Source organism: Pan paniscus, chromosome 21 (assembly GCF_029289425.2).
Source record: "Pan paniscus chromosome 21, NHGRI_mPanPan1-v2.0_pri, whole genome shotgun sequence".
In the NCBI taxonomy this organism is placed as follows: Eukaryota; Metazoa; Chordata; class Mammalia; order Primates; family Hominidae; genus Pan; species Pan paniscus.
Window position 1 is genome coordinate 52,232,935 of NC_073270.2, and position 20,644 is coordinate 52,253,578.

Here is a 20,644-nt window from a genome sequence, read left to right on the forward strand (position 1 = left end):
TGTCTTCATAAGAGGGGACACAAGACAACTGGCTGTTGAATAAATGCTTTAACCCTTTTAAAGATTAAATTATCTCTGAAGATAACTTCCATAGAATGCAAAATTGGAGTCAGCACAGAATATGATCCATGTACCTCATATAAACAATGCTAGCCAGTGATTTGATGCAGAGACCTATCTCTTATCCCCCACCTTTTGACCTAAAACATATCTGGCCTGGATAACTTTTAAATTATCATGGAGTATAAGAGTATTTTCTCCATTGTCAGGGAACCAATATGAGGATTCTGCCACTAAGTCTGTCTCCCCTGTGCATTCTGGGACTGAGGAAATAACCATGGGATGCGCGTGTGTTTCCACTGGCAGAAGCAAACCCTCTGGGAGTTGGATTCAGGCCCAGACTCATCTATCTCCCGACCTTCATAAGTCTCCACTCTGATCATAGGCCACTGTAGTGCTTGGGAACAGCAAGAATTCATATAATCAAAGCCAATATCCAAATCCCCATGGAGGTCTGGGTATGTCCTTCTCCCTCATGCATGGCCACGGTGGTAAATGACCACAGATACCCCTGGGAAGGTCTGGAGGAAGATCTGCATGATGCTTCTACGGCTACATTGCAGGAACCTTCTTGAAAGGTCTTCCTGAAGCCACTTCAGGTCTAGGAATTGGCTTAAGTCTCAAAGTTGAGTAAGGTGCTATGAATTCCCAATATAATCCCGAAAGTCATACTTCTGCCTAGGAGACCCAGAAATTGTTCACCTATATGTCAAGCTGCTCCTTCGAAGAAAGCCCATTTTCATTATAGGGTCTCCATGACGCACTAGCTGTACTGCCAGGCCCAAACCTGATTACCAGTCTTTCCTAAGGCATGTTGTAACAGTGTCAGCTTTGTTTCCAAAGGTGAGGTGCTGCTGCATGGCCTCTTCCACTCCCCAGAATCTCATTTTCATTTTGAGGATCTGTTTCCTGGGGCCATTTCTGGTACCACTTACAGAATCAGTCCCATCAAGAAATAGCTCATTTGAAAGGAGTGAAAGAAAATTGAATGAAGAGACTCTTTACAAAAGTGTGGGAAGGGTTGCGGGAAACCAACAACGGATTTACCATCCCTAGCCCTGAAGGGAAAGCAGGAGGTGGTGCCTTTGAAATTTGTCACTTTGGCTTAGCTGATTTTATGTTCCCTAGAACTCCCTTCCCTGTATGTTTCCAGTGAGGGTGGGTCACAGAGGACATTTTGGCGTGAGATCTGGAGGGTGGTCGCAGAGCAGCAATCATCTTGCTTTTATGCTTAGCAAGGCTTCTGCCCCCGACACATTTCTTACCTGCTGGTTCTTGTTGGCGTGGCTCAGTAGATGAGCCTGTGGCTGCTCTCCTTTCCCCAGGATCTCCTCCAGCTCTTCCAGCTCCTGGGCTATGTGTGTGCTTAGCAACACCACAAATGGCACCAACCTCTGTAGGACACCCACATCGTTTAGGTAGAAGACAGTAAAAACTGCCACAGCTTTGTCTGTGGGTTCCAGCTTGTCTTTATTCTCTTAGTGTTCACTTTCACTACTTGCTTGGCCTGCAGAATTAAAGTACCAGCATCAGCCATGAGGACAGTCACATAACAGCCTTCCCGTAATAGCCTGGAGTCAAATCTTGATAACAAATTTGTCATCTACAGAACATACATATGGCTCTGCTGCTCTGATTGAACTCTAAGTGATGCAGGAAGGAAATAACTTTTGGGATCTGGGAATAGCTCTAGCTGCGGAAGAGGGCCACAAATAAGGTCTCAACCAGACACCTGATGGCAAGAGACCTCAGTTGATGCAGTTCATACAGGTCTGCCCCAAGCATGAGGAGTGGGGTAGACAGTGGTTCTGAAGGGACAGAGTATTCAGGAGCATCAGGCTTCTGAAGAATAACACTTGGTCTAGATATGATGGAACAATGTGTTTTAGGATATGCAAAGAAAGTTAGCTGGAGATTTTCTAACCAGTCAGACTGATCTTCAAATATACATAAAGTCCATAGGCAAACCGTTAACATATAATAATTCAGAGACTGATATGTCCATCTTAAAGAATAAGCTATCTTTTAAATTAGACTCCAGGTGAACAGGAAGAGAAGAGGGAAGAAGAGATTACCAACTAATTTCATTATTGACTGACAGTAAGAAACTAATATACTATCTTCCCCTTATTCCCTGCAAATAACAGGGATATTAAGGCATTATATAAAGATATCAGCATATTAGTAACTGACAGAACAAAAATACAAATGCTCCACAACACTGTAGTGAAAGACAAATGGGAAGATAAAATAATCTGGCAAAACTGAAACTAAATGTGTCATATCGATAACACCAATTTATAAAACTCTCTCATTCTCTCATATAATCTTATTCCCCATTTCACTGAAAAATAGAAACAATTCTAAAATAAATTCACAAACTTCTGTCACATCAACCCATATGTGTGAGCCGGCATGGCATGACCATTGCCTGTTTTCTTAAAAAGGCTACCTTTCCCCCTTACACATAGATTCCGACCTATCTCACCTATGCAGAACATTATTCCAACATTTCCTCCTCTCTATGGAACATTTCCCTTAAGTGTATAAACATGCATTTATCTCTATCTCTAGAAAGAAGCCTCCTTTGACTACACTTTACTCTCGAGCTACAATGCCATTTCTCTTGCCTTTAGTACGACTTCTTGAAAGTGTTGTTTGTATTAACTGTTTTCAGCACGTCTCCTCTCACCTTTCTTGAAACCACTGCATTCTTACGGTGGTTGCCTCTGGTAGCTAGCCTGTGAGATGGCTCCAGAGGTCTCTACCTCCTGGTACTCAGGCTCCTGTGTGATACCCTTCCGCAACATATCAAGGTTGGTCTGTGTGACCAATTAAGTACAGTGAAAGTGATAGTTTTCCAAAGCTAGGTTATAAGGGAAACTGTGGCTTTGGATCACTCATTCTGAGGAATCAATGCCGGCTGCCACGTTGTGAGGAACTGAAGAAACCCTATGGAGAGGTCCATGTGATGAAGAACTGAGGTCTCCTGCTAACAGCTGTGGGAGTGAGCCATGGTAGAAGTGGATCTTTCAGCCCCGTCAAGTCTTTACATGACTGCATCCCTGGTCAACATCTTGACAGCAACCTCAAAGACCTTGAGCCGGAACCACCTAGCCAAGTTACTCTACAATTCCTAAACCACAAAAACAATGAGATAGTAAATGTTTACTGTTTTAAGTTGCTAATTTTGGGGATAATTTGTTACACAACAATAAATAATACATTAACCTGTTATGGGGTTGAATTGTCTCCCCAAAATGTGTGTTGAATTCCTATACCCAAGTACCTCAGAATGTGACCTTATTTGGAAATAGGATTGTTGCAGATGTAATTATTTAAGATGCAGTCATACTGGAGGAGGGCAGGCCCTTAATCCAATGACTGGTATCCTTATAAAAAGGGGAAATTTGGACACAAACATGCACACTTAGAATGCCATGTGAAGTTATGCTGCCACAAGCTACAGAATTATCAGAAGCTAGGGAAGAGGCGGGAACAGATCCTTCAGAAGAGAGTATAGCCCTGCCAACACCCCAACCTGACTTCTGGTCTCCAGAACTATGAGATATATCTGTTGTTCTAGAACATCCCGTTTGCGGTACTGTGTTACGGCAGCCCTAGGAGATGAATACACCCTCTATATCATGTCTTTGTTCTTTGGCTACTTTTAAGATATTCTTTATTAAACTAGTTTTGATTTCTTTATGTCTTGAAATTTGGTGTCTTATTGTGCTCTTCATTTTTATCCTGCTTGGGGTTCATTAAACTTCTTGGACTTGTGAATTTACATTTTCCATAAGATTTGAAAAAATTGTTCCAACATTAAGAGATAAATTTAGACAAATTTGGCACAAAAATTAGGTATTTTTGTTTTTCTTTACTCTATTAGTTTCAAAGTGAAAGGTAACTTAATTTCTTTCACAATAGCAACCAAATCTTTGAAGTGACTATTAATACATTTCACAGGAAAAGAGCAAGATCAGTATACACATACACATACATTTAAACATATGTATATACTTACACATATTAACACATGTATATGTGTGTATACATACATTTATCTGTCCTGAAGGACATAAAAACTGAATAAATAGATAAATCATGTTCATATTGGGTTCTCTGAAGGGCCCCAAATAAATAGCACAATTTCCCCCCATCTAAATGATAAAAAATTAAGTAGCAGACAGGGGGCAGGATGAAACTTTTATTACTGATCAAATTGAGTTGGAGGATGCAACTTAGTGTGACCATTCAGCTAATGGGCCAATTAGCTGAATGACAGAATTAGACCAATTTACCAATCACAGGCAATACCTGTGACAAGAAATTGTACTTGCAGGTCAGCCCACAATGAAGAGGGAGTTCAGCTGAGCAAACCCAGTTACCCATCACTATCTTACCAACTAGATAAGCCCACTTCCTCATCCCTGGGGCAGAATGCATAATGTGGCAGAGAAGCTAGGAATGGGTATAGGGAAAATCCCACTCATGGAAATCAGAACTTGAAAGGTAAACATTTCCCAATAACCCCATAAAAGTGGCAATCCTACCTCATCACATATATCCATACAATGTAATCCTAATCAGCATCCCAGGTGCCTTTTGTTCTCAGAATTTGATCAGTGACTTCTAAAGAATACCTCTAATGAACATGTTGATTAGGAAATCCAAGAGATTTTTGAAAACATACTAATTGACATAAACCACTGGTAGATGGGGTTGAGTGGATATTACAGAATACTAAAACCAGAGAAATAAACACTTTTTGGATTCAACCATCATCCAAATTCTCTTTGTTGTTCAAGAATGCTTATTTTCCCATGTTTTTCCTACTGCAATTGCCGTCTTCTTGACTTGGCTGAAAGCTTCAGGATCATGAACTAGTTATCCTGTGCCTATCTTCCATTAGAAAGGTCTTAGGAAGGGCTTTCACTGGCTCAGCTTTACAAAATGCTCACCTGGGGTATAATTACCATGGGTGCATAGAGTACAATGGTTAGTTCTCCTGAGTTGTCACCTTTGCAGATAAAGGTATACAGTCCACTACTAGAAGACTATGGAGTTAGCAGACAACAAAAAATCTGCCAAATCTGAAAATACACCATAAATTGAGAAACTGTAACTTACTCAACTATCAAACAATGGTATTGATTTGAAATGAAGGTCAGATCCTCACACCTCATAACATACACTATCAAGTAACACTGTGGGGAGGAACCAAGTAACAATTTAACTTAAACAATGTTTGTTTCATTATTTTAAAAGGGAGGCACATTTGGCATAACCTTTGAATTGCTGTTGAATATTTTCATAGTTCACAATGAATAATACATTTATTAAACAAATTATTTCTTTCCTACATGATTTCTCTGATGTTACATTAAGGGTTGACTTATGGCAGAAAAATTTTCCATATTCATTACATTTATAAGATTTTACTCCTCTATACATACTCACAGTTTAGCATTGTGTAAGTTATTTGATTTGTTGCTTTGTTGGAATTTATTACTTTGTTGGAACTTATTCCTTGTGGGATTTCTGATGTAAAAGAAAGTTTGATTTGTGGCGAAATGTTTTCTCACATTTGTTACATTCATAAGGTTTCTCTCCTGTGTGTATTTTCTGATGTTCAGTGAGAGTCCACAGGCGACGGTAGGTTTTCCCACATTGATTACATTCATATGGTTTCTCTCCTGTGTGAATTCTTCTATGGACTCTGAAGGCTGACTTATGGCAGAAGGATTTCCCACATTCATTACATTCATATGGTTTCTCCCCAGTGTGAGTTCGCTGATGTTCAACAAAGGAGAACTTCTGACAGAAGGTTTTCCCACATTCATTACACTCATAGGGTCTCTGTCCTGTGTGTGTTCTCTGATGGTGAGTCAGGGCTGACTTCCTGCAGTAGGTTCTCCCACATTCATTACATTCATATGGTCTCTCCCATATAGTTCTCTGATGTACAATGAGGTGTGAGTTTTTGCTGACGGCATGCCCATGTTCACTACACTCACAAAGATTCTCCTTTGTGTTCATTCTCTTACACTGACTGCAGTTTGACTTCACAATGGAGATTCTACCACATTTATTAAACATACCATGTTTCTCTCCTGTGTGTGTTCTCTGATGTATAGTGAGTGTTGACTTATGGCAGAAAAATTTCCCACATTCATTACATTCATAAGACTTCTTTCCTCTATGAGTTATCTGATGTGCAATGAGGGCTGATTTCGTACATAAAAATTTTCCACATTGACTGCATTCATAGGGCTTCTCTCCTGTATGACTTCTTCGATGCACATTGAGGGCAGATTGACAAAAGAAGGTTTTCTCACATTCACTACATTCATAGGGTTTTTCCCCTGTGTGAATTCTCTGATGCGCAGTAAGGGCTGACTGACAGAAGAAGGTTTTCCCACATTCCTTACATTCATTTGGCTTCTCTCCTCTGTGAGTTCTTTGATGTACAACAAGATACGATTTCTTGCTGAAGGCATTTCCACATTCCTTGCATTCGTAAGGCTTCTCCCCTGTGTGTGACCTGAAATGTTCAGCCAGGGCTGACTTCCGAAAAAAGGTCTTTCCACATTCATTACACTCATAGGATTTCTCCCCTCCATGAATTTTCTGGTGTACAATAAGGGCAGATTTGTCAATGAAGGTTTTCCTGCATTCACTGCATTCATAGGGTCTCTCTCCAGTATGAATTCTTCGGTGTCGAGTGAGGCTTGTCTTCACACGAAAAGTTTTCCTACAATCATTACAAACATACGGTTTCTCCCCTGTATGAATTCTCTGATGTACAATGAGGGTAGATCTCTTAGAAAAGGTTTTCCTACATTCATTACATTCATTTGGTTTCCTTTCAGTCTGTCTCCCCTTTTGTGTAATGAGAATTGCCCTCTTGAAGAAGGTTTTCCCACATTTATTATAGTCAAACGGTTGTTTCAAAATCTGAATGTTCTGGTGCAGAATAAGATTTTCGTTTTGATTGCTGGCTTTCCTCATTGGATTGTATCTGTATTTTTTCATTCCCAAATGACTTTTCTCATGCTTCCCAAATCCACTGTATCCATCAGGAATCTTTCTGTTTTCTTTGCTTTTCTTTGCAGCAATTACTTCTGAATTAGTTTTCAAACTGTTTCCTCCTGGATTACATTTATAGGGCATTTTTCTTGAGGGAACACTATTCATGCCCAGATTAAGTGTTTTCCCAAATACATTCTCTCTTTCTGTAATCAGTGTTTTGTTGCTGAAGAATACAGTTTGTGTCAAATGTTTATCTTGGATTTCCTTGTTCTTCTCTAAGGCATCATCAACGTCTAGAAAAAGGAACACAATTAACAGTAATTGGTGAGCCTTTATATGTTTGCTATGAAATGAGAATTCCTTAGAAATGCATTGTTTTAGGGGTTAGACTTCAGGCCCAGCCTTCCAAGATTAAACAAATTTCAAGAGCAAATATCTCTTACTTGGTTGATTTGAAGACATACAGAAACAAAAAATACAAAAAAGCAAATCCATCCATACCAGCCACTATTTAACAGGGGGAAAGGAAGAGGAAACTAGCAAAGAATACAAGTACCTTTGACACTTTACAAATACTACTAAACATTGAGTGGAAAAAGTAAATAGTCACAAGGAATAGTACACAAAGTATGCTGGAAGTGTGGCTGATGGAGTGTTGAATAAAACAGACAAGAGTCAAGTAAGCACTTAGAGAAAGATAGTCATACAGTGAGACCAGGTAAAACAGATATCAGAAAGATGGTCAGTTATTATCAAAACACACAAGAAGGGGTAAATCTGAAATTTTTGCAGTGACATGGAACTCTTGAATTTGTACAGTGCAAAGGGAAGTAAGATTGTGGGCTGAGCAGAGCTGGGACTAGAGGAAGGCAAGCAGGATACCCAGGGCGCCTGTGCAATCCTGAGAGTTGAGTGTCTTCCTAAATTTTGCATGCCAGGCACCTTGTTTGCCTCACCCTACTCCAGATCCTGGTGAAGCTTAGAATGGAAAGGGAAACCGTGTTATTTCTGTTAAGTGATGTAGAGAAAAATGGAAGACAATTAAAAAGATCATGACAGATCTCTGAATGTCTGAAATATAAACCAAGCCTATGACAATGGTGGGTGGGGCAAGGGAGGCAACAGAGAATGTCACAGAAATAAAGTTTAAGGTGTGATAAAAGAAGAACTTGAATTTTGGGGATAGGTAACTTAATGGCAAACATCTTTATAAATTTCAATTATTTATTTGGGGAGAATGTTTCAGATGTCCATAGCATGACAGTTAATCAACCTCAATCACTTCTAAAGGTCTGGGGCCAACAAAAAGAAATTCATGAAAAACATTACGATGCCAACTATTACCACCGACCACCATGGAACTCTCATTTCCATTGGTTCCACCTGCTCAGTTATCATTTACTTACCTGGGTAGTTCTGATTTGAGAATTCCTCCACTATCCATGGCTCTTCTCCTTGCTCCAATTTGAAAATCACATCTGGTTTGCTAACATGATACCCTGTTAATGGGAAATTACAGAACTTGGACCAAGATCTTTGGACATCAGGGACTCTGAAGAATGAAGAAAGTACAGCTTCAGAAGCTGTGCAATGAAGATGCCCAGCAATAGCTCAGTAAAGCTAGAACATTTTGGTGAAGGGTAGGGGAAGGGCAGTGAATACATACACAAACTTCTACTGTCTAAAAGGGTTTAATCTTCTTGCTCCCCTGATGCTCAAGGCTAAATAAATTCTAGAAATCAACATGTTTTTGTAACACAGAAGAAATGTATGCTCTTGGGAGTTGTACAGGGAAATCGTCCTTACCCACGGAGACCAAGTTGCTGTAGTTCTCCAGCATCACATCCCTGTACAGGAGCCTCTGAGCAGGGTCCAGTTGCTGCCATTCCTCTTGGGTGAAGTTCACAGTCAGGTCCTGGAATGAAACTGGTCTCTGAAAGAAAATGTTTAATCTTGGGTGACCAGAATTGAGTGATATCAAATATATGGTAACATAAACTATAAGAAGACCACTGCCATGGCTAATGGAAAGCTATAGAGAGATGTAATTGTGGGAGGGCAGAAAATTAAAAATCTGTCACTGTGTTCATTTTTTAAAATGAATTTTAAAAATGTGCTGAGCTTATACCATGTCCTGGAGCTATTCCAATTGCCTGGATTACTAATCACATAAAATACTAATCTTGCTCTCTAGGAGCATACATTCTGACAGGGTGACAAAAATAGAAATGCACATCTTTAAAGAGCAATGCTGGACATATACACAAGATGAAGGGTGATCACAAAAGAAGAAAGCTTGCTCCATTTTTGTTACCCCTTCTTTGAGGGCATAATAATTTTAGTCCTGAAATATAAACAGTATGTTTTATAGGACTGTAGCCATTAAGAATATACACAGACACAAAACACATATGGGGAGTTCGAGAACTACAATCTCTCCACAGGAAAGGTTAGTGAGGAGCGGGACAGAGGTCAGAGAATAGAGGAACTCTTTTCTCTAACTAGTAGTCTTGAAATTTAGATAGTATGGCACATCAGTAAAACATTCTTGCATATACGCTAACGTACATTTACTTAGGAATTGTAGTATATTTCCAAGTTAGTTCCAGCTATACACTAATATCAATAAAGCTTAATTATTTTTTCATTCTTTCGGCTGAAATACAAGAATAGAAGTCCAGTGAATTGCTGGGGTGCTCCCTATCCTCCACTTTGGAGACCACTGTTATAAATAATGGAAACCCATAAAGAGTTATTTGTAAGCAAGGACTGGAGATTTGTGACCAAATGTGTATTTTGAAACAATGCTCTAGAGCATAAGAGTTGGCAAACTACAGTCCGTGGGCAAAATCTAGGCCACTGGGAGCCAAATGTGGTCATGCTCATTTGTTACACACAGTCTATGACTGCTTTCATGTCACAACAGCTGTGCCAAGGAAATCCAACAGAGACCACAGGGCCAGCAAAGCCAAAAATTTTGACCTTGTCCTCTAAAGAAAACATTTGCTGTCCCCTACTCTAGAAAAATGGAAACTGGCTTAAAGGTCAAATTAGAAGGGAAGAAAACTAAGACACTACTACAGGACATGAGCACAGGTAGTTCCTGGGAAATGGGAAGGAGAGAATCAGTCCTACATAATGGGAGGCAAGGAGAGTTGACCACTACTTGATGTGCAGTAGATGTAATGTGCATATTATTTCACATGATCAGCTGGGCTGACGCTAGTAGTATATGTGGAGATTAGGAAAACAAAACAAAAAAGAGAATGAGCATAGGAAATGAAGGCACTGATCTTTACCATGCTGTGCTTGAAGTGTCTGTTGAGTAAAGAAGTACAGATATCTAGCTGGTAGTTTGATATATGGTTCTGGAGCTCACAGGAGAGATACCACAGTGATCAGAAGCAATATTTGAAAGCATAAATAATGAGGAAGGTCTCCATGAACTGATATGAAGTGAAAAAAGCAAAGTATTAAAGAATATCTATAATATATTACCTTTTATGTAAGAAAGGAGATGTAAGAAAACACACATGGCCAGGTGTGGTGGCACACATCTATAATCCCAGCACTCTGAGAGGTTGAGATAGGCTGATCGCTGGAGCTCAGAAGCTCAAGATCAGTCTGGGCAACACGGCGAAACCCCATCTCTACAAAAAAATAAAAAAAAATTAGCCAGGCATGGTGGTATGTGCTACTCGGGTGGCTGAGGCAAGAGGATCACTTGAGTCTTGGAGTCAGAGGTTGCAGTGAGCTCAGATTGTGCCACTGTACTCCAGCAGCCTGGGTGACAGTGCAAGACCTCATCTCAAAAAAACAAAAAAAACCCACATGTAACCACTACATGTGCAAAAAAAATTATGGAAAGGATACACCAGAAACTCATGAAACTGGTTACGTTCAGGGGAAAGGTGGAGACAGATGGAAAGAATGGACGGATGGGAACAGAGTAGAAAAGATGAGAAGGAGTGACACTTCTCTAAAATATCTTTCTATACGGTTTTGATTCTTAGAACTATGGTAGGCCAGGCGTGGTGCCTCATGCCTGTAATCACAGCACTTTGGGAGGCTGAGGTGGGAGGATCGCTTGAACTCAGGAGTTCAAGACCAGCCTAGGCAACATAGTGAGACCCCATCTCTCAAAAAAAATTTTTTTTTTGCCAGGAGTGGTGGCGCATGTCTGTAGTCCCAGCTACTTGGGAGGCTAAGGCAGGAGGATTGCTTGAGCTGAGGAGGTCAAGACTTTAGTGAGCTATGATGGTGACAGAGCAAAACCCAGTTTCAAAAATTAAGTAAGTTAAATAAGCTTAAGTAAGTAAAAAGGAAAGAAAGAAAGGAAAGAGGAAAGGAAAAGAAACGAGAAATGAAGGGAGGGAGGAAAGACAAGGAAAAGAAAACAAAGGAAAAACAAGGGAAAGGGAAGGGGAAGGGGAAAGGAAAGAAAGAAAAGGCTAGGATGAACCCTGCAAAATAACTAGCCAGCAAAGTGTCAAGGTTGTAAGTGACAAAGAAGGACCATCGTGGGTTGCAAGAGGCTAAGGAGACAGGACATTTAACACAACCTGGGTTCCTAGGTTGGATCCTTGAACTGAAAAAGGATATTATGGAAAATAATAAGCAGAATTTGAATACGATAGATAATAATACTGTATTCATGTGAATTTCCTGGTTCTGATCACTATAATATAGTTTGGAAAGATCAGGGGAAGTGAGGTGAAGGAAACACAGGTATTTTGTGTATGATTTTTCTCATTCTTCGTATTTAAAAATAAAGCAGTAAAAAATAGGCATGCTGCCTCCACCTCTGCAGACACCTGGGCTTTGGCCTGCTGTATGTCTCACCTCACCCACATGACCATCCTAGGTCACCCGTCTTTCTTTTCTTTGATCTGCTATACACCTTTCTACTGACAAATTTTATTAGGTAATTTAATGAGGCCTTTCCCGCTATCACCACTTAACTGTCTCTTAAACTAGAAGTAGTTACATTATCCATTTTATTTCTTCCATGAATTACTTCCTCTGAAGGACCTATAAGCTTCCTGAAGATAAAGAGTATCTCATAATTATAGGCACAACAACAGACATATAAGGTCTTAATGACTAGAAAGAATGACTGGCAAAAATATTAGAAACAAAACGCCAGGGAGAAAGGGTGCCAGGGAAGAGCCCTCACTAGAAAGTTCTGTACTTGCTCAGGCAGACCCGGTGCACTTCATAGCAGAAAGTCCAAAGTAAGAACAGTGAATGTGTTCACTTTGTGAGAAACTGAAAGGTGCTTATGACAAAAGAAAAAGAAACTCGATTCTCCTGGTGACTCAGGTCCATTCTGCAAGCAATACTGTAAGTAGAATGATGATCCATTCAGAGCAGAGGAGAGTTCACCATTTCACACAAAACAAGATTACCCAAAAAAAGAAACGATGAGCACTACTATGAGCAGGGATATGGCTACTGAGGACATGTGCCTACACCTTTAAAGGCTAATAGTCTTACTTGTGAGGTAGACAGATAATGACCAGACCCTACATGTAATGCAGAGATGAAGAGGGCCAGCATTGCTCCGTAACACATAGTCTGTGGACAAAGAATATGGGGACAGGAATGGGTCCTGTGACGAGATGGCTCCTGGCTATGGTCACAATGTAGGCAGAAAAGGGGTAGAAAGTCAAGGAGCAAACAGTAGAAACGCGGTTAAAAGCAAGAGTGTAAAATTTGGGGCATGTTCAGGAGACTAAATGCAGACCACCATCGTTCTTCAGAGGGGCTCAGTGTGGGTGGTCCCTTCCATCAGGGGCATGTGGCACATCTGCGGAGACATTTTTGGCTGTCAGGGTTCTGTGGGATGCTGTTGGCATTTGGTGGAAGGAGAGGGAAGGAAGGATGGTAGAGACACTGCAACATGCAGGACCTTCTCCTCCAGGAAAGAAATGCCCCAAGTCCTGTATAACTTTCTAATCTTAAATATTCATATGAACGAAAAATCCTGTTTATAATGATCTGAGCCTAGAACCTTATTCCATTTGGCACTTGAACACATAGTATTTTTATATATTTTTTATGTATATTAAATTTTCTTCAATGTAATAGTGGATACATCAAGCACAATTTGTATTTGATTTGAACTGGAACTTTAGGGATTTTCACTCTTGAAAAATATCACAAATGGCAATGCTATGTACAGTATTCGAATCATGACACATCAGTCCCATATCAGTGAGAACTTCTAATTATCACATTCATAGAAATTTAACCTAAAAGTAATCTGTATAAACACCAGACTCCTCTTCTTTTACTATAGTTTTATCTGGGCAAGTCTATATTAAGATACATATCATTTTTAATTACTTTGTTGTTATTTTTCCTCTATATTCAAGTTCTATTGATTTTTTTAAAAATTACACAAGTAGGTTGTATTATCTATGATCTCCAAAATAGGATAAAGGGAGGATGGCTTTTAGTTGGGATTTCTAGAAAACAGATCCTAAGGCAAGGACTCAGTCTGCATCATTTCATCTGGGAACTCCAAGCCGGGGTAGTGAGGGTGAGGGAAGTAAGGAAGGGAGGAAAGAAAGGATGTAAACAATGAGATATGAGAGGCATTAGCATGCTGCCCACCACCTCACTACAAGCCCCAAAGAGGGGCAAGTTTCCTCAGCAGGAGCATGGGGTCAGCACGTGGGTCAGCACATGGGACATCTCTGGGAGGACCACCAGGAGAAACTAACCTTGAAATAGTGCACAGAATAGAGAAAGGATGGGGAATTCATCTGCCCACCTCCTTCTCATTTTCCATTTCCCTTCATTCAAGGTTCACCCACGGTGAGTTAACTTGCCCACACTTCCAGGTTGCATCATCTGGCTCTACCATCTGGCCCCTCAGGAAGCTGGTACCACACCTCATGGTGTGTGGTTTCATCCAAGTCTAAAACAGGAGGCAGCCTGGTGTGGGTGGGTGGCATTAACTAAGAGAGATAAAGGGGATGGCAGAATATGGAAGGTTTGCATCCCAATATAGCTCCTAAGAAAGTATGTTCTGTAAATAGATATGGGTCTGGCAGAGTTGAGAACCACCTCAGCACAGTTTGAATTGCTTGTGTAATATCTTTCTCTTTCACTAGCACGTGAGCTCCATGAGGACAGAGACAGTATCTCCTTCATTCAAGCTGAATGTAGACCAACTAGCATAGCGTATCACACACAATTGTTTGATCAATATACAGTTGTTGAATGAAAGGTCCAGAGTGGTAGGAACTAAGAAGAGGCAGGAAACGGTCATGACATACGTAGCCTTACAGGTCATACCAAGGATGCTGAACTTGTATTCTGCAAGTGGCATGGAACCTCTTAAGTCATTTCTGTATTAAGACATGATCACGTTGGCATTTTGGAGGAATTGGTCAGTGTGAAGAACAGACTTGAGGTGGGAAGAGGAAGGGGCCAAGCAGACTGCTGAGAAAGCTACTAAAATTATGACAACCCACGAGAAACTGAGGCAGGAGAGGAGGAGATGGAAGTGAAAGGACAAATTCAAGAAATGTTTATGTGACAACACTAGCAAGCTCGACAAACAGGTATGGTAGGACATGAGGAAAAGGAGAATTAAGATGGACTTCAGGCCGGGCGCGATGGCTCACGCCTGTAATCCCAGCACTTTGTGAGGCCGAGGCAGGAGGATCACGAGGTCAGGAGATTGAGACCATCCTGGCTAACATGGCGAAACCCCGTCTCTACTAAAAAATACAAAAAATTAGCCGGGCGTGGTGGCGGGTGCCTGTAGTCCCAGCTACTCATGAGGCTGAGGCAGGAGAATGGTGTGAACCCAGGAGGCTGAGGCAGGAGAATGGTGTGAACCCGGGAGGCAGAGTTTGCAGTGAGCTGAGATCGTGCCACTGCATTCCAGCCTGGGTGATAGAGCGAGAGCCCATTTCAAAAAAAAAAAAAAAAAGATGGCCTTCATTTTCTGGCTTGTCTCGCTGGTCAGATGGAAGCAGCACTGATAGGGAAAAAAGAAGCAGCAGCACATTGAGCAAGTTGTAAGTATTATTTCCATGTTGGATATGAGGACTCCATGTGCCTTCTAGACATCCTTACAGAGATGTTCAGCAACAATCTCAAGCTGAGGTCCTCAGAGGCAGAAATATCTCAGAGCATAAAGACTCACAAGTTAAAACCACAAAGGGCATGAAAAAAAATCAGAAAGAATAATGGGCTAACAATGGAATAGCAATGTTCATGAAACAAAAGATTGTATAAAAGATATAAAGAAGACATGATTACAAGCTGGGTGTGGCAGCTCACAGCTGTCATCAGTGCACTTTGGGAGGCCGAGGTGGGAGGATCACTTGAACCCAGGAGTTCGAGACCAGCCTGGGCAACATAGTGAGACCTCATCTCAATTAAAAAAAAAAAAAAAGACATGATTACAGAGCTACAAAGAGAATCATGTGAGTGATACCACAGACATTATCAGAGGTGCCTATTAGGGAGGGGGCAGTCATACTGTCAAATGCAACAAAGAGTTTGGTAAAGTATGAACTGAAAGATACTCATTGGGTTTGAAAATATTTAGGTTACTGCTAAATTTTTCCAGAACAGATCCATCAGAATGGTGGGGGCAGACACCAGACTGTATCAAGTGGGTTGAAATGAGACAGGCACGTGAAGAAGTTTTACCTACAGAATATAATATTGAATTGTTCCCTCTAGAACTTGTTTTATAAGTATAGCTGAAATAAAGTTATGGGGCATTATTTGAGGAACATTATTCTATTTGTTATAGGTTTTATCCATTTATTCTAGGTCTTATCACTGGATCATAGACATCACAGAGAACCATCAGAATGCTGCCTGTTCGGATGACACTGGATTGGTTCCCTGTAATTACTGTGCTCTGCCTGGGTATAGAAGTCACAGGAAACCCATACCATTTCTTTCTCAGCTGTTTTTGGCAGAACTGTCTCTACTTCACTTACTCAAAGATCATCCAAGAAAATTTTTAGATATAAATGACGGGAAAACCACACAAAAATCCAGTGTAAGGGCTATCTCATATTGTCTGGGCCTTTCTGGAACCATTTGAGTAACTATAGGAATATATGATTTCTGTATATCTATGTCCACTTTTCCAGTATTGATCGAATACTCTTCTCTGATGCTGAATTTTATACATTTCGTTTCATCTGCAAACTACTCTAAACCTCTTGAAATTCACTGTATAATGTGAGAAGTAAATCCCTGAGCAACTTACCTGAAATTTTTTCATTTTCAGGTTCTCTTGAGAAAGGGCCAAGAGTGTTGAAAGCAGAGCTGGGTAAGGAAGAATGGGGAATGGAATCATGAGCGATTTGGCTCACACAGCAGCTCTACAATTACCTACAAAGCCACACACCCATTTAAAAACATGGCCCTTTGACCAGTCTGGTTCAGGAAGCAACATCTTGAGGAAACGTTCACTTGTCCATTTATAGTTCTAGAATGGTCTCATAGAGCTTTTCTTACTGAGTGTCAACAAATGTTTTCTACTGAATTACTGTCAATCTATGCCTCCTTTGAAAAAAATTGAAAACGTCTGAGTCCAATTAATAGGAGACTAGGTCAACGAAAGTTAGTATATACAAAGCCTGGAACACTATTTTGGCATTAAAATGGACTCTAGGATTAAAAGATTTCTTGGAACAGGAAAATGATATTATGTCACTTACCTGTTTTCCTACTAATGTGTTTAGCCACTTGAGATGACAGAATCCAGAGAGAATGAATGAAAGTGCTTTAAGGTGTTTGTCTTTTTGACAGTTTGGTTTCCCTTAGCTGCAGTTTCACAAGAGGACCTTTTACTAAGAAACTTCTTGTGGTAGGTAACGTAAATGTGGTAGATGACGAAAGCCCTGACCTGGTACTCAAAGGACCAGAATTCAGTTATTGGCTCTGTCACTAGCAAACTGCATTACTGAAAAAAATATTTACTAAGTCGTAATTTTAATATAAGATAAATTGGTTTTTAGTCTTTCCTTTACCCCTATCGTGTAGCTCTGTAAGGGGTAAACTCAGTAAATCCCAGGTGAGGTGATGAACATGGTTGGTGCAGCTCTGAATAAACAGAGGGTGGAGATGGTAGGGAATGACATGTATGTGTTTAGGAAGTGATGAAGACATCATTTCCTTATTTATAACCAGTACGCCTTCCCTCCAACCCAGGACTCTCGCAGATACCTCCAGTGAAGCGTCTTTTCCTGTCAAATCTTGACCCTGCCCATTCCAGCTCACATCCTTCTTCCGAAAGTTGAACTGAACTTTGCTGAGCTATAGTAATCAATGGCTGCAAGACTAAGTGCATCAGCAGAAGTTCTGGAAAGAGGCTCTAGCTACTTGGATGCGTAAACCTTTCACCTTCACCAAGCGCCTTCTTCGGGCAAATCGGGGCCCTAGAGAGAGCTCGCCCCGTGGCCTGCAGGTCAGGAGCCCAATACTGCCCTGGCTGCCTCGCCTCCCGACCACAGGAAACCCTCCCTCCAAAGACAGGGAGAGCGCGCGTCCACCCTCCGCAGACCCGAGGCCAGCTCCGCCCGGCCCCACCGTTCCCTCCGACGCCCGAGTGCTCAGAGCTCGCCGCCAGCCCTTCCTATAGGTTGTGGGTGCACCCGCTTCGCCTCCAGTTCGCACCAGGTCCAAGTCTCGGCGGGACCAGGGATTCACGGGCTGCAGGACCCTCACCCGGAAGAGCCTGGCGAACCGGAAGGGCGTCCAGGTAAAAAACAGGAACCGCACATGCGCAGAAAGGCCCCCGGGCCGCCTTTCCCGGGGCTCTCCCGGGCCCCGCGCCGGCTTTCCGGACCACAGTCACCAGAAGGCGTCGCGGCCACCGCCCTACTCTGAGGGATCTTTGAGGAGCTTCTGCTTTAACTACAGTTTGGGTGACTGCTGTGAATCATCGATACGAAAAGTAAAGTTTCATATCCGTTTCATCGAAGTCTATAGATGAGAAAGGAAAATTCTGCGAAATGAAAATGACTGCTAAAGATATTCCAGCAGAATATTAAGGGAATAATACTAACGACCTGCAGAAAATTTCTCCCAAACAGGATACAAAATCATTGCTGGCTTTCAATACGTGAAGGTTGAAAGTAAATAAGAATATCTCTGAAGAAAATGATCTATTAGCCGTAACCCCAATTCCCAGAGATACCCGAGTTTAACATTAGGTGCACATTCTTCTGACAGTTTTACAAAGAGGAACTCATATGGGTCTAGTAATTTGTTATTTTTTAAATTAGCAATATAGTTAATATACTTTAATACCACGAATTATCTCATATACATTGTGAGTAATATAGAAAATAGTTTTACATCCACAAGGAAAATATATACAATCATGTATGGTTTAACGATGGGGATACACTCTGAGAAATGTGTCTTTAGGCAACCTCGTCTTTGTGTGAACATCATGGAGGGTTCTTACACAAATCTAGACGATATAGTCTACTACACACCTAGGCTGTATGGTATAGCCTATTTCTCCTAGGCTACAGACCTAGGAGACACACAGACAGTGTGGCATGTCACTGTCCTGAATACCATATGCAATGGTAACACAATGGTATTTGTGTATGTAAACATATGTAAACATAGGGAAGGTGCAGTAAACGTACAGTATTATAATCTTATGAGACCACAGTTGTATATGCAGTACATCGTTGACTGGAACATTCTTATATTATGCATGACTGTATATGAATTGTATACATATTGAATAAATAGAACTTTATAAAACTTTACTCATTGGAAGGCATGAAAGTTTCTGACAAAGTTATAATGTATTATTATTCAATTCCAGAAAAGAACAATTAGCGACTGGTGGTAGCTAGTCTTCAAAGATGGCCCCCAATGAACTAAACTTCCCAGTATTCCAGGCTTGTATATTTCCCTCCCACGTTGACTTTGACTGACTCTGTGACTCTCTTTAACCAAAAGAATGCGTCAGAAGTCACACTGTGCCAGTTCCAGAAAATAAGCCATACAAAGTCCTGGCAGCTTCAGCTTTGCCCTTTGAAGAGTCCTTAGACGCTATGTAAGACATGCAGCTAACCTGTTAGACCAAGTGGAGAAACCAGGAGAAGTAGGAAGTGAGAGGCCCTGAGACCACATGGAAAAAGAGAGGCCCATCTTTCCTAGCAATGCAGCTATCCCAGCCTTCCAGTCATCCTTGCCTAGAGACATCAGACATATGAGTGAACATTCCAGGCCAGTGAAGTTCCTGGATGACTTCAGCTCCAGATGAAATCATATAGCTGATCCCAGTAAACATACAGACTACAAGAAATAATGAATTTTATTATTTTAAGCCTCTAAGTTTTGGGTGGTTTGTTACACAGCAATAGCTAGCTAAGCACCAACAAAAGATGATGTCCAAGAATATAATATGAAAAGCTGCCATTTCAAATCATTGAGAAAGGCTTATTGTTAAATAGATTATTGAAAAAGTGTTGTGGGACAACTCACTAACCATTTGGAGTAAAAAACTAAGATTAAATTCCCATCTCACACATTATAATCAATATATTTCACATTGACATATAATTTGAAATGTTAAAAGCAAACTCACAGAGTAAGTGATTTTTGCATTACTTGCTAGGGAAGCTCTTTTACTGAAATTTATTAAAGCAAAGTTTCCTAGTCGTCAAGAAAATGGAATATATTTCTATTCATTCAAGTTTAGATAGTCTCAAATGTTTTGCTACTTTTGTAATTGGGAACATTTTTCTATCTTATTTTCATTGCCGTGTAAAAGTGACACTGTAGAGAAAATTATTGATCAATTTGGCTATGAAAAATTGAAAAAATCTTGCTTCAGAAAAAAATAGATTTAAAAAGAAATAAATGGAGAAAATAAAGTGGTTTCATATATATGAGAAGGATTGGAAATAGACTCAATTTATTAACAGCTCTTAGAAATCAGTAAAGATGAGGATTCAAATTTGTTTAAAAAATGAAAAAAGAACATGAATAAGACAATTAATATAGAAGAATTGTAAAAGAGCCATAACTATACATATGAGGTAATGGCCAATAATACTCTAGAGCAAAGAAATGCAAAAAGTTTTTGATTACGTATTTTTTTGGCAGACTAATTTGGCAAAGATTAAACGGAATAATAAAGTATTGGCATGAATTTGGAAAAAATATTTGTTCCCAGACAGGTTGGGTGGGAGTATAATTCCTATGACATTTCTAGTAGACATTCTGTACCAAAATTGAAGATTGCATGTCCTTTATTCCAGGAACTCAGCTTCTAGGAACATCTTAATCAAATAATTAAATCAGTACAAAAAGATGCATATCAAGAATGTTCCTCGTAATGATTTTAGTCATAATCTTTTTTTTTGTAGATGGAGTCTTGCCGCAATGCCCAGGCTGGAGTGCAATGGTGCAATCTCGGCTCACTGTAACCTCCACCTCCTGGGTTCAAGTGATTCTCCTGTCTCAGCCTCCCAGAAAGCTGGGATTACAGGTGCCCGCCACCATGCCCGGCTAATTTTTGTATTTTTAGTAG

At 40.5% G+C, this 20,644-nt stretch overlaps 1 protein-coding gene across 6 annotated transcripts in view; it reads right to left on the reverse strand.

Annotated features, from left to right (window-relative positions):
- The window catches only part of ZNF334 (zinc finger protein 334), a 50,996-nt gene extending 33,106 nt beyond the window's left edge, over nt 1-17,890 (reverse strand). The window contains exons 1-7 of one of the 6 annotated variants that reach the window (XM_057300861.2): nt 17,758-17,890; nt 16,800-16,826; nt 16,346-16,404; nt 8,902-9,028; nt 8,502-8,594; nt 5,524-7,388; nt 1,326-1,567 (exon numbers count right to left, since the gene is read on the reverse strand). In XM_057300861.2, the coding sequence (XP_057156844.1) occupies nt 5,587-7,388; nt 8,502-8,594; nt 8,902-9,028; nt 16,346-16,360 (2,037 nt within the window). In that variant the 5' untranslated portion in view covers nt 16,361-16,404; nt 16,800-16,826; nt 17,758-17,890 and the 3' untranslated portion in view covers nt 1,326-1,567; nt 5,524-5,586. Of the gene's footprint in view, nt 1-1,325; nt 1,568-5,361; nt 7,389-8,501; nt 8,648-8,901; nt 9,029-10,593; nt 10,746-16,345; nt 16,405-16,799 lie in introns of those variants that run through there. The other 5 variants (XM_063600886.1, XM_057300860.2, XM_063600888.1 and 2 more) reach the window with 5 other exon arrangements.
- Between the last annotated feature and the right edge of the window lie 2,754 nt (nt 17,891-20,644).